The following is a 15058-nucleotide window of genomic DNA, read 5'->3' as shown; positions in this document are numbered from 1 at the left end:
TGACGATATCTGGAAGTTGCTGGTGCTTTTCTTCAATCAGTTTCCTGCGTTTGTGAAGGTGAGGAGGGTGGTGTGTTCCCTGAAAAGCGGGGTTTTGAAGGAATGGAGTTACCTTATCATTAGCTGCGTGAAAACTCCAGCCAGCAGATGAGGAGGAGGTGGCACAGGGAGGGGGCAATGGGCTGTGTTGCAGCTGCAGGTGGGAGTCTAACCCTGCTGCAGCTCATCTGTCCCTTGGATTGACCTCTGGGGACACAGAGCAGTGGCGAGGGTGATTTTCCATCTAGCAGATCTCATCTATCAAACTCTGAGTTGTCATTCACTTTGCTTTTTATTCATGAGGAACAGAGGACTTGGTGGGGAAGGATCAAGAGAGGTGTTTCCCTGCTGGATCCTTGGAGCAGGTGGAGAAGAGGCTGTGGGGGATTGATGTGCAGCCAGAACTCACGGAGCTTGCTTTTTGGGAAGCCAGCAGGATTTTGGGCTCTAGCTTGCCAAGAGAAGCAGCTTTGGCTGTGCTGCTCTCAGCAGATGCCCTGCCATCCCAGCCAGGTCCTGCTCAGGTCTCCTGTCCAAGGAGAGTTGCTCCAAGGAAGGTGCAGGTGATGGCCAGAAGTCAAAACAGGGTGGGAAAGGAGATCAAACAAGTTAGTGCCGACACCTAGGATCTTTGTGCGCGTACCCAGAGGGATTGCGATGTTCAGCCTTGTGATTCCTGGAAAAGTAAAGGCAGGAGCTCTTCATCCCAAAGGGAAGTGCAGATCGCTGTGTGCCTTCGGGTCATGTTGTCAGAGGTGTGTGTGGAAACAGCAAAACCTGGCCTTGAGCCTTTGTTTCATGGGCAAAACCCTCTTTGGCTTGGCAAGTATGACCGTCCCCTTCTTACTTTTTACATGTTTCTCTGCATTTAAATTTTAGATGAAAACCCACCGAAATATTAGGATGAGGGTGACCGTTCATTAGGTATTTCCTAGCCCCTCAGTGATTAATCTGCGTGCTTTTCTGAGCTATCTTGAACTCAGTGCCTGGGTTAAGGTCCTGGCTCTTTGCTTGGTTGCCCAAACAGTTTTCCTCATTTTTAGCCACTGTCGTTTGAATTCGTCAAGATCACTGGTGTGTGTTTTCCTGGCCGTGCTGAAGGACCTGATGCCAAGACTGCCCTGAGCTAAATCATGGATGGAAGGTGCTCACCTCTCCCAGGGATTTCCTTGGTGACGCAGAGACCAGCTGAGCTCTCAGCTCACCGAGGATCTGTTTGAGACCCATGAAACTTAAGAACTCCTCACACCTCAGACTGAAGATGGACTTGCATCAGACGCCTATCTGCTGAAGTCTGGGGAACCCCTAGGAAGGATGGAGGCCTCTAATAGGAAATATTGCCAGAAGGCCAAATATCGCTGCCTTTGCTTGTCTGTTACACCACAATCTGAAGGCAACTGCTAGGGGATTGCAGCTCCTTCTTTGCTGTGGTTTGGAGAAATCAATGTGTTTCTCCAGCCCTGGAAGGGAGACGGTACATGGGGGTAATTTGTCCATATGAAAGCTGGGTTAAACCTTCAGTGACTGCCTCAAAACCAGATCTAGGTGGAAGGACATGGCTAAGGGCCTTGTTTCCCAAACAAGTTAGTAAGCTGGGTTGAAAATATCTGCAGGCTTTCTGTCTGCAAATAGATCTGGCTTGATTACTTTGTTCCGGGAGGAGGTGGGTGGGTGACGAACTGACCTTCATCTTTACACGAGAGCCTGAGGCAGAGCAGAAGAGAGTAGGTGTTGTGCCAGATGCAATTCTGGCTGTGGCCAGACCTCTGCACCGCCGGGTTTCACCCTCCCAGGCGTGTGTGAAGAGGAGAAATGCAGAAGTGGTTTTCCACAGCTTTTTGCTGGAGCCCCAGGCCGAGCAGTTGGGTGCTGAGAGGTGCCTCGACACTGCTAAACCCCTCTGCTATCTTAGATGTCAGTTTGGGTTTCCTCTTTGTCCACAGACATGAGCAGGCAGGCCAGAAAAACAAATGAATTGTGCTCCAGGCAAGTGGAGCTGCCAGCTGGGATGACTAACAGGAGTTTTGTGGTGTTGCGATGACGAGGTGAGCCCCAGCCCTGGGGAGCCGGTGGGCTCCCGGACACGGCACGGTGGCCAGGGTGGGCTCAGCCCTGGCAGGAGCCTGAACCTTTCCTTCCAGAGGAGGGGTGCGGGACTGACCATCCCTTTGATGCCTTTTCCAAGGCAGAAAAGGCCAATAAAGGAGTTTTAAAGTCGCTCTGGTGCAGCTCGGATGGATGTGCTACTGACTTTGTGGCTATTGGAAAACCTCAGTGGCGTTTTGTTACTCCTCTCCCTCCCAAGCACCTGGCAAAGCCACCTGGGGAATTTATTTCCCCTCATTGCCCTTGGGGAGTTGGAGGGCATGGGCAGGTGCTAAATTCCTTGCATGTTTCTGTGCTGCCGTTCACCTCCTGCTTTGGCAGTGGCACAGCCCCAGGGACGGACCCCTCGCTCGAGGGAGCTGCTTGTCCCTGGGGAGGGGTCCCCACCGGGCATCCCACGTCTTCCCAGGCAGCAGGGTTCAGAGGCAGCCTGGGGTGCTCTGACAAACCCAGCCTTCATCCTCTGCTGAGGCCAGCTCTGCTGTAAACTGGTCCCCTCTTTCCCCTTTTCCTGCTGCTGGAACGGATCTAGAGCAGCCTGGGTCTTGGCAGCAGGGAGAGGCGAGCTTTGGGCTGGCCCCTGCCAACAGCAGAACCTTCTTATTAAGAGATGGTGCCCAGGGTTCGTTTTTACTCCAGGTAAGGTGACACAGGCAGCGCTGCTGCCTAATCCAGCGCAGCCTCTCGCTGCTTGTTAATGCTGGGACGTCGCCTGTTTCTTCTGCAGCAAGAATTAGAGAACTGATTTTTCAAAGGAGTTAAGCAGCTTGCACAGCCCTGGATGGGGAAGCAAGGGATGGTACAAGGGCCTGGCTGCTCCAGCCTGCGGTGTCTGGAGAAGCCGTGAGGTGACATTGGTGCCTTCTGCAGGGTGATGCAGCGTTGTGTTAGAGGCACCGCCCGCCTGGCAGACCTGGAGCTGGTGAAAGGTCCTGCACACAGGCGTTGCCAGCCTACGTGGCCTCACAGGACAGCCCTCAAGTGGGAAAGCAGAGAGATTATCGCTGCAGGCCTGAAATGTCAGCTGTAATTTGAATTTCTGCTGGCAAGTCCTACCTTGTGAACGTGATCGAGTATGCACGTGGAGTCAGCAGTGCCAGCCCTGCAGTTTCTGCCTCTGCCCACGATGCTGCTGGGACTTGAGCGCGGCTTTGCTTTGGGCAAGTTCACTGGCAGTCCAGACCTGCAGTCAGGTCTGGCATGGAAATGCTGGGATGGGTCAAGGTGGTTTGGAAAGCACCGTCTTCCATCTACCCACGCGCTGTGGTGGCTTGGCTCAGCTGTGGTTTCTGACCCCCCCCGCCCATGAGGCCCCCTGTGTAGCCCCATGGGGAGAGTCTCGTTGTCTTCTGCCGCGCTGGTGTTAAACCCTGGTTTGGGGATGTGCCAGCCCCTCCCTGCCCGTTGCTTCAGGCTCCTGGCGCGGTGGGGATGATGTGGAGCCAGGCAGCGTGCCGGTGGGCAGCCTTCAGAGCAGCTACAGCGGTCAGCAGCCACGTGTAGTCAGAAGTAAGACTGAATTAATCCAAATTTCCCCCTTTTTCACTTCTGTCTTTGCTCCTCCTCCTTGCGTCCCTGTGTTGGGCCCAAATTGTCCATGTTATCCAACGTGCAGCCTCCCCAAAGCTTGAGGATCGGGTTTGTCTCTTTGTACCCCCGCTGCTCGTCCATCTGCCGGCACCTCCGTGCTTCTGGCTTTTCTGAGGTGCGATGCTCTGCGAACGGGGAAGAAACTCAGTCTCAGCTGATCTAAAACGCCTGCAGGTTTCTGGGCTAACGCCGCAGGCCCAGGGCAGCCTCTCGCCCAGCAGCCAGCTGCAGGCTCGCGACGCGAGGGGAAGGTGGCTTGGAGACACTGCAGTTCCTTTCCTCGTGTTCATTCTGGTTTTATCTCGGCGATGGCAAGGACCTCGTGTCTCTGGTCTTGTGTGGGAAGCGGGGAGGGGGTTGCAGGGGTTTGGGCCTCTCCTGAGGGAGGAAGGGGCAAAGCTGTCTGAAACGGTCAGACCTCCCTGCCGTGTGTGCTGGTCCAGAGTGGGGTGGGGGGCTAGCAAATGAGAAGTGACAAAAATGCTCTTCCTTTCTTAGCCACTCATGTTTAATGCTTGTGCTAATGTTCTGCTTGCTTCTGGGTGTCAGTGGAAATGGCAGAGAGACATGTAGAAGTTTCGATTCTTTTGTGTAACAGAAAATCAGAAACATGCTTCAGTTTGCCTTTTTCTCCAAAAGTAACCAAGGAGGACTCAAAAATCTAATTATATTCTCCTCTTGGCAAATCAGAGTTATAAACAGAGCCAGAGGCAGGTACCAGTCTTCACACTTCTTTCCCTATAAATGCAGTATTTGTGTGGCGAGGCGGCAAATGGAGGCAGAGAAAGCAGCAGGCTGCAGACTGTTCAAACTTTTCAAACCCATTTCAGAATCTTTATTGAAAAAAAAAATTAATCACAGCATCTCACCTGTTATTCAAACACATTTAATAAACAAAGAGAAACAGTAGCAAAGGGCACTGACACATGACAGACTGTACAAAACCTCCGGGTCTGCAGGCAAACCCGAGGCGGGGAGCAGCTCCCCCCCGGCGCCCCGCAGTGAACCATGGCCCCTCCGCCTCAGCCCACTCAGTCACCCCTGAGAAAAATCGATTTTTAAAAATGTGCAGAAACAAAGACACTTTAAGAGGTTATTTCCAGTCTTGCCATAATGGAACAATTTCAGCCACTGGGGAAGCTAAAACGTGTGTCATAGTCTCCATTCCCAGGACTAATGCCTTAAAGCGACCCTTCCCCGGAGGCACGAGCACCCCTGGATCTCCAGTAGATCTACCCCTGCTCACCTACCCTACTCACCACAACATGCTACCTTTTTTAGAGCGAAAGGGACAAATGTCATCCTAATTCAGCACTGGTTTTGGTATGGTTGTGACTGAAAGGCAATGGAAGGAAACGCCCTGTCGAGCACAGAAGGGATGCAACTGGTGCACAACGCTGAGACCAGCCTTGGTCTCGGGGTTAAGGTGACCTAGCACAGTTGGGAAAGGAGAAAACCTCCACTGGCAATGTTCTTGCTCTGGATGGACTGCATGCCTGGTTAAATATCACCCAAGAACTCAAGCGTCCAGTACCAACAACTGATTTTCTACCACGAACTTGTTCTGTTGAACTTAAAGATCCTGCAACTGAACCCAAACAGCCTTCAACCCCCGGCACGTCCTCGCTGCAGAGAGCAGTGCAGAAGGGAAAACCAAGATGCAACTTGATAGTCTTTCTCGTGCGTGTCAGTTATGTAGCTGTTCCACTCAGCTGGTGAGGGTCATTTTTAGTCTCTCCGTGGCTCAGAGGGGAGAGCGATGGCATCACTCTTGCATCAGGCAATCCTCCGATGGGCTTCACCACACGTGGCATTTCTGGCGATACAGAAAAGCAGCGAGGTATTGTTTTTATCTGCTTTAGCTGTACTGGACACATTTCCCTCTGCACCTCGTGCTGCTGTGCGCTCGGTGGTTTGAACAGCAAGGTGCTCAGCTGGCATCAGTGTGACAAGAGCAGCTTGGCCAGTTCCTGTTGCCTTTAGTTGGATAATTCTTGACCAGTTCCCAGAAAGTCCCTCCTCTGAGGAAGGGAAAGATGACAGACACGCATGTTAATGGGCTTTTTGGCTGCTGACTTGCATATGTGTGCTTCTTGATTCCTTAGCCATGAGCACAGACAGACAGCAACCGAGGCGACAAGACGCCGACGGAGGAGATCTATACACATCACAGTGTTATTCAGGCCCAGCCAAGGCGTACGGTCTAATCACACCAGTACCATCTCACCACGTGATGCACAGGGAAGATGGAGGGAAGAAGCGCTGGGTTCTTCAGCGTGATGGCAAGCCAGCTGCATTTCAACAGCCTGGAACTGACACAATGTGAATTCAAAGACATTTGGCACAGTCTGTTGTCACCAGGATTAAACTAGCACAGATAATTAACCAGTCCTTCTTGAGAATGAGGCAAAGGCTCCACCGGAGGAGGTACGTTGGCAAAGCAGGATGGGACTGGGCAGGCAGGAGTACGTACAGAAGGACTGAACAGAGGCAGAGCGCGCAGCGGTGTCACTCGGTGTCTTTGCTGCGTGTCTGAACTGGTTTGCTGAACTGGTTGTTGGACTGTTGGTGATGTTCTGCTACCGCAAGGCCCTGTCAGCAATAAGTGATGAGACATGAAATCTGCCTAATTCTAGCTCAAAACTTTAAGACCACCACAGGTAGCTGAAGTCCTCCAGAAAGGAGCCTGACTCCTTGGTCCAGGTGAGGAATTTTCTGATACTTTATTGAGAAACATCTGCTCTGAGCTCATCAACGCCTGTGAATTCCAGCATCTCTGAAGCTCTGCACTTAATGTCAGTTTGGGACTTTGACTTAAAAGACCCAAATGCCTGGACACTTGGGCTACAAAGAAAAAAGCCAGGATGAAAGGGGAAAACATGCAGCAAATTCCTAGGAAATTCCATTTACCAGGCTCGGAGGGACATGCCCTTGGTTAGGGATGGCACAGATTAACAGAGGGGAACCAGGGAGTGCAGTTTGGCTAAGATCAGAATTCGAGAGGCACAAATGAACATTTTGCACATCCATCCAAGGCATTCCAAAAAAAAAAAAAAGAAAGAAAAATCACAGAAGTCAACACACCACTTTGGACAAGAAACATTACAACAGTTTGGCAACTCTTCACCAAACCCTCCCACCCCAACTCTGTGATGCCCCCCTGTAATTTGAGGTGATCTCTTGAAGGTGGAGACGTGAGGGGGCCGCAGGTAAATCACTGCGTGTAAATCGGGGATCTCATGGGTTAAACCAAACCCACCTGCTTGCTACAGTAAAAAAGAATCCTGCCTGAAGTCCTCCCTTGGTGAGGAGGAAGGAGACAGGGAGCCCACGCTGCTGGAGACAAACAAGGCAAAGCTGAACTTGGCAGCAACAAGTCCCTAACCTTGTGACTTTGCACCAGGCTAAGATATGGCCGTGGCAGGGCATTGGAGGGGAAGATGTCGCCACTTTTCTTCAGCAGGGAAGCGTGAAGGACAGAACTATCACTCTATATCGCTGTTCTGGGTGAACACAGGTCACTCTGTGTATGCATGCGCAGTAACGGGCTTTGGGAAACACCAGGAGCCCATACACAATAGTGTTAACAGCGAGCCCCGTGTCGGATGCACACACAGCTCCACTCCCCTTAGCAGCTAAACTCAGCTCTTAAGAATTGGACAAGGAACAAATACAAAGCAAGAATGGAAAAAGTTTGTGTGGGTTCTTTACGAGGGGTGGTTTTGTTCCTCCTTTTAAAGCCCTGTTCTTCTGATTTGGGGGAGGGGCTGGCTGATCTGGAGGGGGAGCACTGCAAGGTCCCTGCACTGTTCTGGTGGCAGACCTGGGTGCAAGAAATGGCTGAGCTCCAATTCAGCTCCTCCCACCTACGCCAGCCTGCGGAAGGTGGGACCGACTGCAGGGGCCTGTGGACCTGAGCAACCTTCGCAAAGGCTCCGACTGGGAATCCGGCCCAGCCATCATTGGAAAAATTCAACACAGCGCTGGCCAAGAAAATAAAACAAACACTTGTGGAAAGGACTCTCCAGCTGGAAGAGTCTTCTCCTTCCTTGGTTTCCAGGGTAAGAGAGAAGCCTTTGGTTATGACCAGAACTATTCGCCGTTGGCAGGACAGGCTCAGCTTTGCTTTGCATTAGCTTGGTTACTGTACAAGGGCAAGGCTGTGCCGCGGAGAGATGCTCTGCCCAGCTAGACTGCCCCTTTGACATCTGGGAGTTTTAACAGAGGGGATACTTGAATTACATCCGGGATCCTCGCTCTTGAAGAATCTGAAAGAGAAGAGAGCTTCTGTAAACGCCTTGGACAAGTTTAGATGCAAAAGCTCGTGTTCAGAGTCCTAGTTTTTTTTTTGCAAAGAAAGGAAAGATGGACTAAAGTGAGAGTAGCTTGCTGGCTTTTACGCTGCCGTAACAAAGGACAGGCTGGTTAATGCTGACTGAGCCTCTTCTCTAGAAACTCTGCTTAGCTGCCTGCCAGGAGTTAAGAATGTTGCCTTTTGTTGCTATCCTGGGGAGAAAAAAAACACCAACTGGATTGAAAGAGGGGGGAAAAAAACCCCTTGTCTCTCCCCGCAACATCTTTCAAACCACACGTGACCAATCTCAAAGGTCCTTGCTATGCTGTTCTCAAATTTCAAGCCTATCTCCTTCCTCCATTTGTTTTGTCTTAATTTGCAATGTGCAAAGAGCCTTACCTCTTGTCCTACAGTAAAACATGACATCTTGCAAGAGAGGAAGACCGCGCATACAGGAGGAAATAGAAAAGCTGGTACATGGAACTGCTACTGCAAATTATGGATCCGCTAGCGTAAGAAGGGCTTTTTCTCTGCAGAGGGGAATTTAAGTCAATACATTGGAGCAGATGCCTTACCTTTGCCTTCTCGCTGGGCTCCTTGACAATGCCATTGGTAGAATTATTGAGCTCCCTGGACACAACGCAGAGGAATTCTGCCTGGTCTTCGTTTCCGTAGTTATAGGAAGATCCAATGCTGATCAGCTGTGGAACAGGAGACAGCCAAGGGTAACTACCAATAAGCTTTGACTTTTGCTTTATTCCTATGGTTGCTTTGTGAGGTACAACTGTCCAGTGAGACCTGTTCTGGACCTGAGGGGTCTCCCTGCAGCTTCCCAGTCACCAGCTCAGTTCTGAATCACAGACTGCTAGGGGTTGGCAGGGACCTCTGTGGATCATCTAATCCAACCCTCCTGCCAAAGCAGGGTCACCTACAGCAGGCTGCACAGGACCTTGTCCAGGTGGGTCTTGAATATCTCCAGAGAAGGAGACTCCACAATCTCTCTGGGCAGCCTGTGCCAGGGCTCTGTCACCCTCAAGTCATTTCTGGGTGCGTAAGGCAGGGACATGGCTGCTCCACAGCCCTCTGGTGGCACCTGGAGCCCTGGGAAAGAATTCCAGCCTGAAACTGGAATGCCAAAAAAAACAGAACACTTCCCAATTACTGAGGGCAGAAAAAGGAAAACCAGGTCAGATTTTGCAATATATAATGTCCAGCTAATTCAGATACGGGGCTGGCGATGCAGACTTCCTGGTGCAGACTATGTTGAACTCCGCTCTCAACTTGCCTTTTGACTTTGATGTGTGAAAACTGGAAAGGCAATCCTTTACCACAGACAGATGTTGGATTCACTAGGGGACTTGTGGCAAACTGGCACCATTCTTTACATAGATGCTGTCAAGATGGAGTTTGATATCTGTATAAATGGGATTATATTCTACTACTGTTGTGATGTGGGGTCTGGACCCAATCCAAGAAATCCCATCTGTCTCATTTATCATTATTCCATTAAAAGGACATCCTGGAGTGCAGAGCTAATTTGTCATTTACAACTCTGTTCTGCTTTCCAGATACTACATCGCAGTAACCTGAAGAAAGCAATGTGAATCTAACAACTGTGTACATCTAGGAAACTTTAACAGGCAGCATGCACCCTCACTCCCACGTCCTAATGGATTTTAGAAGAGAGCGCTCTGTATTTATAGATGAGACAGATGCAGCCACAGCCTTCCAAGGCAGATGACTATCTACATGGTTACAGCTGCAGGAAGACATGGGGGGCTGTCGCACTGACTGACCTCCAGTACTGTTTTAAATAGGGTTTGATGTCTGTGCTGAGGGCAAAAGATAAACGCAGGATAAAAAAAAAGTATTTTTTCTTTTGCTTCCCTGCTCCCTGTCTTGACTCTTTAAGCTCTTGGATATTTCAGTACCACACACCACCATTTACTCAACAAAGTATCTTTGATAAAGATAGCAATTTTCCAGACTACTGAACTGTAGGTGGACCGGAGAATGCATTTCTGTTTAAAATAGCAAACTTCTATTCCGTCCTTAGCTTAAGCAGGACCGCATGGTACAAGGCAGAGAACCTGAAAGGCCACATGCTCCTCTGAGAACCCAAGCCTGACAGACGAGAAGACTGCAACAGCTTTTACCACTTCTGGCTTTCCTGCAAGTTTCTGAACCGGTCTTTTTGATGTTGTGAAGTGCCCAGTTCCAAAGAGCCCGCAAAGGGAATGCCCGCTCTGTTCAGCCACTGGCACCCAGGGTAAGACTCGGCAACGGGCTCTCTTTGTCCCCAGTACGCAGAGCTGTTGCTCTTTCCTAAGGTGTCTCAGCACGCCAAGTGGTGAGATCTGGGGGAGGGCAGAAGCCACGCTGGGAAAGACCTCGGCAGTAAGGCACAGGTACAGCGTGCCTCCCAGCAGGGCCCATTTCAGCATGGGACACAGCCCGTGCTGCACCACTGCCGGGCTCCTGCTCTGGGACCCAGCCTGGACCGTCCCACAGCTGGGGAGAGGCTGCACTGCTGTGTGACACGGGCTCTAGCCCTCACCGAAGCGTTGTATCCGTCTGTCCTGTTTAGGCTTGCTGCCCGTGGGGGTGTTTGAGCTGAATGCAAGTCCCAGGGATGGCAAAGACAGCCCCTGATGGTGGGAGTGTGCTGGAGTGGGATGTGCTGGAAATATTCCTGGTGCTTGTAGTGTACAGGAATAAGGAGGCTGGCAGGGATCTCGTGGCTCGTGCAGGGTTGTGGATGGCAGATGGAGGGAAGAGGAAGCATTTGCTGTAACCAGTACGCTGACCCTATCATTACAGATTTGAAAAGCAGGACTAGGAAAGCCGTAAGCGTGCAGATTCCTGAGCAGGGCACTGCCTACAGCCTTTTGGTTTGGGGGATGAGTATGTGTATATGTGAAAGCAACAGCTGTTAAGTAAATTTTTGGACAGCAAAATCCGGGCATTGGGAGAACTGCATTTCCATAAAGCAGCTACTGGCTCTCGGTCCCAAGATTTCACCACCAGCTCACGAGGGCAAGAGGGTTTGGCTGCCTCCCCACCACGCAGTAGGAGTTTTCGGGCATTACAGAACAGACACATACGAACAAGCGATGCAAAGCGCTGTTGCTAATCCTACACCTCACTTCATGTCAGCACGTTTCCCACAACATCCACTTGTACTGAAGGTGGACTAACTGGGAAGACAGCAGAGCTGTAATCCACAGAGCCTATTCTGGTGTTTCTTAATACAGCATCAACATGCAGCCCAGCTGGTTTCCAGCTCTCCATCCTCCTAAATAAGAGGATGGTATCCGATGCCAGAAACCAAATTTGGAACTCATGGCATAGGCAACTCCAGTGACACCTAGCCCTGAAACTGGCTGCGTTACAAAGGCATCTGCAGGAAGTGTATTTCTCATGTCACTCAGCGCCTCTTTAGCAAACACAGACGTCGTGGCTTTGAGCTTCCAGAAAAGTCGTGCTGTGTTTTTTCAGGGCTCTATTAATTTTCCTGGATAAAACTGTTGTGCTGGGGTCTGGTATATGTGATGAAAGGCAGGAGAAGGGAAGAACTGCTCTGGGATTTGACAAGAACACAAGAATTCCTGAGAGAAAATGAAATCTCTCTTGGCAGTTTTCCCTGTCAGTTATTCTACACAAGCAGACTGCTGCTCCGTTCGGACTGCTTATTCAGCAGCAAAGAGAAGTGCAATTCAATAGCAAACTCTACTTATTCCATATACAGCTTTCAAAGGGATTCTGCTGTTCTTTGGTAATGGTACCTGTTCAAATTTCCACCCGTCGGACATGGTGGACACCATCTGAGTGAGCTCTTCCTCTTGGCACTGCAGGACTCTGTACACGTGCTTCACAGGTCCCTAAAGCACGGAGAATAAAAACAAGGGTGAGTTTAGTAGCTACTGTACTGGTATCAAGCTAGGAAATGAATTAGCCTCTCATAGGGTCTCCTGCTCTGTCATCTTGTTATCTGAGGAAGTCTGAGGCCCACAGGCTTTCTGAGGTTTTATCCTTGTAACCATCCAACCGATTCTAAAATGGGTACACACGGTTGGCACACTTCTCTTAAAAGCCCTCTAGTCCCCAAAGGGCCAGTGAAAGCAAAACTGCTCTGGCTTTCAAAGCTATTTACTGGTTTTTGAAAACATATCCCTTCTGAAATGGAATCCACTGGGTGTGTTAATATCAGCTGAGCAGCAACGGGAAAAATTGTCAGAGACAGACAGATATAAAGGGAAGAAAATGCTTCAGAGAAGGAAGAGTTTAAACTATACCTACCAAAGCAGTAGGTTTTGCTGTATAACTACCCATTTTTGCTCCTGGTCCCTCTTGTTTAACTGCTCATTGCCCTTCCCTACAACGTTAACAAGATGACTCGGTGCTCTGTGGTTGTAAAACCACAATGGATGCTCTTTCCTGCCCTGGATCTACCCAACAGCACTTATTCCCCCTGTTAAAGATGACTCCTGAACCAAAGAACTGCTACTAGGAGTGTCTGCAGCCACGCTTGTCCTTCTGCCACGCTACAGAAAATGGCAGACTTCATCACGCAAATGCTGCTGGGCATTACTTGAGAGGTTCTGTTCTCGTTATCCCGTATCCGCTCCTTCACCAGCCGCACAAGAGATGCAATATTGTAAAACTCGGCTTCTTCCAGTACCCCTAGGAAAGGAACCAAAATGAGAGAAAGTCTGTCACTTGGCACAGGGTGGAATGAAGGTGATTCTGCTATGAGGATGCAACACCTGCTCCTGACCCCAAATCTAGCCCAGGTGCGGGACTAGATGATCTTAAAGGGCTCTTCCAACCTAAATGATTCTATGAAAATCCTCGAATGCTGAACAGACTGTGCCACCGACCTCACGCTCCCAGGCTGGAAGAAAGTGACCAAGTAGCTGTCACCTCCATTTGTGCCTCAGAGGATCTTTAAGAAGGGTTATTTCCCTTTCCCTGGGACAGTCAGAAACCTCGTGGTACAACCTCCGTTTCCTCTGCGCAGCCCCATTCGGGGAAAGTCACCAAAGCTGCCTGCTTGTAGGGAACTGCTGTCTGTGGTGGGAGAGGAGCTGCTCTAGAGATCTGCTCTGCTAACAGAAGCCTGTGAGCTGAGCAGAACCATGACAGGTTGTGTTACAAGTCACAGGCCTCTGCCTTCAGGAAGATACAGAATCTAATGGTTTATAATGGTTTAATCCACGTTAACGGGCATCTCTGCGAAACACACAGTACTGATTAACGGCACTACTGGGAAGCGTGGCTTCTTGCACCCCACCATGTCAGGAACCCTGTGCACTCCGGCAAGGTTCCACTGACGGCTCCCGGACGCTGCTGTCAAACAACGTTTCCAGTTCTCACCCTGTATCTTTCTCTTACCTTCTTCTGCAAGCTCCTTGTTTATGATGAGCTTCCCGTGTCGGAGGTAGTTCAGTATTGGACCAAAATAGGTGGGGTCTCTATCGATGAGATACGCCCCCGTCTCATCCTGGGTACAGGAATGAAGCAGGGATGGTTCAGTGGTACGAGGAAAAAAGAGAATTTGAGTTGAAAACAATAAATTGAACAGTTCCTCTTTGAGAACCTGGACTCATTTGCCTGTGGAAGGCATGCTAATGACTCCACGTTTAAACCAACTATTTTTTTTTCAGTAGCTGAACTCAGCTCCCAACGTTGCAGCGCAGTGATGCCAGCCGACGCTTCACATTAAGCACTTCCACAGAGTTTACACACCCCAAGAGAAAAGCAGGGCTTAGCAGTTTTTCTTCACTGCAATAAGAGCCAAAAGCTGGCAGTTGTGCCCTGTCTAAATTTGCTTTCCAGACTATTCTAACCAGGCGACTCTGGAGGAATGCTGCATCTCCAGCTCTAACAGCTTGCGATGGTTGAAGCAGCTCTTTTTTTTCTCCTTTCTGCTGCTGAAAACGCACACTGCGATGCACCAGCTGCGTCTCCAGCAATGCAATAACTCTGTCATCAAACACCCAACACCTTCACGACCAAAAGCACCTCCTGAGCCAGCTCTGAAGCACGGACGAAACCTGTGCCGAACCCTTTTGCATCCCTCCCTTAGATCGCTTTTAAGCAATGTCTCTCCTGCCAATCAAGCTGCTCTAAAGCCACAAAAAACTGTGGAAAAAGCAGCCCAAAATGCCACCTCCTCTACGCGCTGGCGACTGCTGTTGCAATCACAGCCAGGGTTCAGCTTTCGGTTAAACTCTGCACGGAGACCCAACAGACCCCCAGCCTGAGGCACCCACACAGCGCGCAGCGGACCCCCGGGAAAGCGGTCGCTGCAGGAACAACTGTCTGGCAACCCCCCCCCGATGAACCGCTGCGACGCCCGAGCGCTCGGCCCGTGCCGCCACCCTTTGCCAGAGCAAGGTGAAATAAATTTAACGGAAAACAAATGCGTGCTCGGGGGGAGAAATGAGTAACGCTCCCGTTTCCAGGGAGTTTCCCCTCTCGCTCCCCCTCTGCCGTGGGCAGCCGCCCGGGAAGGTGCCGGTTTGCGGGGGGTGGGGGGGGTGTCCCGTCGGTGCCTGCAGCACCGGGGCATCGCAGGGACGTGGGCCCGGCTCCCGGGACACGAGGCCGCGCCTCAGAGCCACGCGTGACCGCGCAGCGGGGGCGGAGGCGGCCCGGGGCGGGCGGGGAGCGGCCCCCGCCGCGGCCTCACCTTGTCGGAGCCGAGCTCGGGCCCGTCCTGGCAGCAGAGGCGGCAGAGGAAGGACTTGGGCTCCCGGCACAGCGTCTGCCGGGTGCTCACGAAGTACGTGCCGCCCACGTTCAGCCTCACCCACTTGGAGGCGGCGGGCGGCCGGGCCGCGCCGGGCGGGGACAGCGGCCCACCGGAGCCCCCCGCCGCCGCTCCGGCCGCCCGGGGGCTGGGCGGCCCCGGCGCTCCCCCGGGGCCCGGGCTGGGGGTGCGGCCTCGCGGCGGCCCCTCCGCCCCCGCCGCCGCCAGCTCGGCCATGGCGGTGCCGCTCAGCGCCCCCGCGCCGCCATCACCGC

The 15058-nt window shown here is 51.5% G+C and overlaps 1 protein-coding gene across 1 annotated transcript; it reads right to left on the bottom strand.

Annotated features, from left to right (window-relative positions):
* Nucleotides 1–4544: 4544 nt before the first annotated feature.
* KCTD2 (potassium channel tetramerization domain containing 2) lies at nucleotides 4545–15035 on the bottom strand. The gene is made up of 6 exons (XM_075440610.1): nucleotides 14724–15035; nucleotides 13424–13532; nucleotides 12621–12712; nucleotides 11815–11910; nucleotides 8605–8730; nucleotides 4545–8003 (listed from the first exon to the last, which is right to left on the bottom strand). Exons 1-6 carry the CDS (start codon nucleotides 15018–15020, stop codon nucleotides 7974–7976), a joined length of 750 nt encoding a protein of 249 aa, XP_075296725.1. The 5' UTR covers nucleotides 15021–15035; the 3' UTR covers nucleotides 4545–7973.
* Between the last annotated feature and the right edge of the window lie 23 nt (nucleotides 15036–15058).

This window comes from Opisthocomus hoazin, chromosome 21 (assembly GCF_030867145.1).
Source record: "Opisthocomus hoazin isolate bOpiHoa1 chromosome 21, bOpiHoa1.hap1, whole genome shotgun sequence".
NCBI lineage: Eukaryota > Metazoa > Chordata > Aves > Opisthocomiformes > Opisthocomidae > Opisthocomus > Opisthocomus hoazin.
Note: the sequence above shows the minus strand (reverse complement) of the source record. Positions and strands in the feature narration are given on the sequence as shown.

Bases quoted from the DNA above. Each gene is read 5' to 3' on its own strand.
- KCTD2 (XM_075440610.1), bottom strand. From the start codon at position 15,020: ATGGCCGAGCTGGCGGCGGCGGGGGCGGAGGGGCCGCCGCGAGGCCGC. The intron at 12,713-13,423 runs GTAAGAGAAAGA...TTCCTTTCCTAG, and splicing joins CAAGGAGCTTGCAGAAGAAG to GGGTACTGGAAGAAGCCGAG. The intron at 11,911-12,620 runs GTAATGCCCAGC...TCCGTGCTTTAG, and splicing joins ACGAGAACAGAACCTCTCAA to GGACCTGTGAAGCACGTGTA.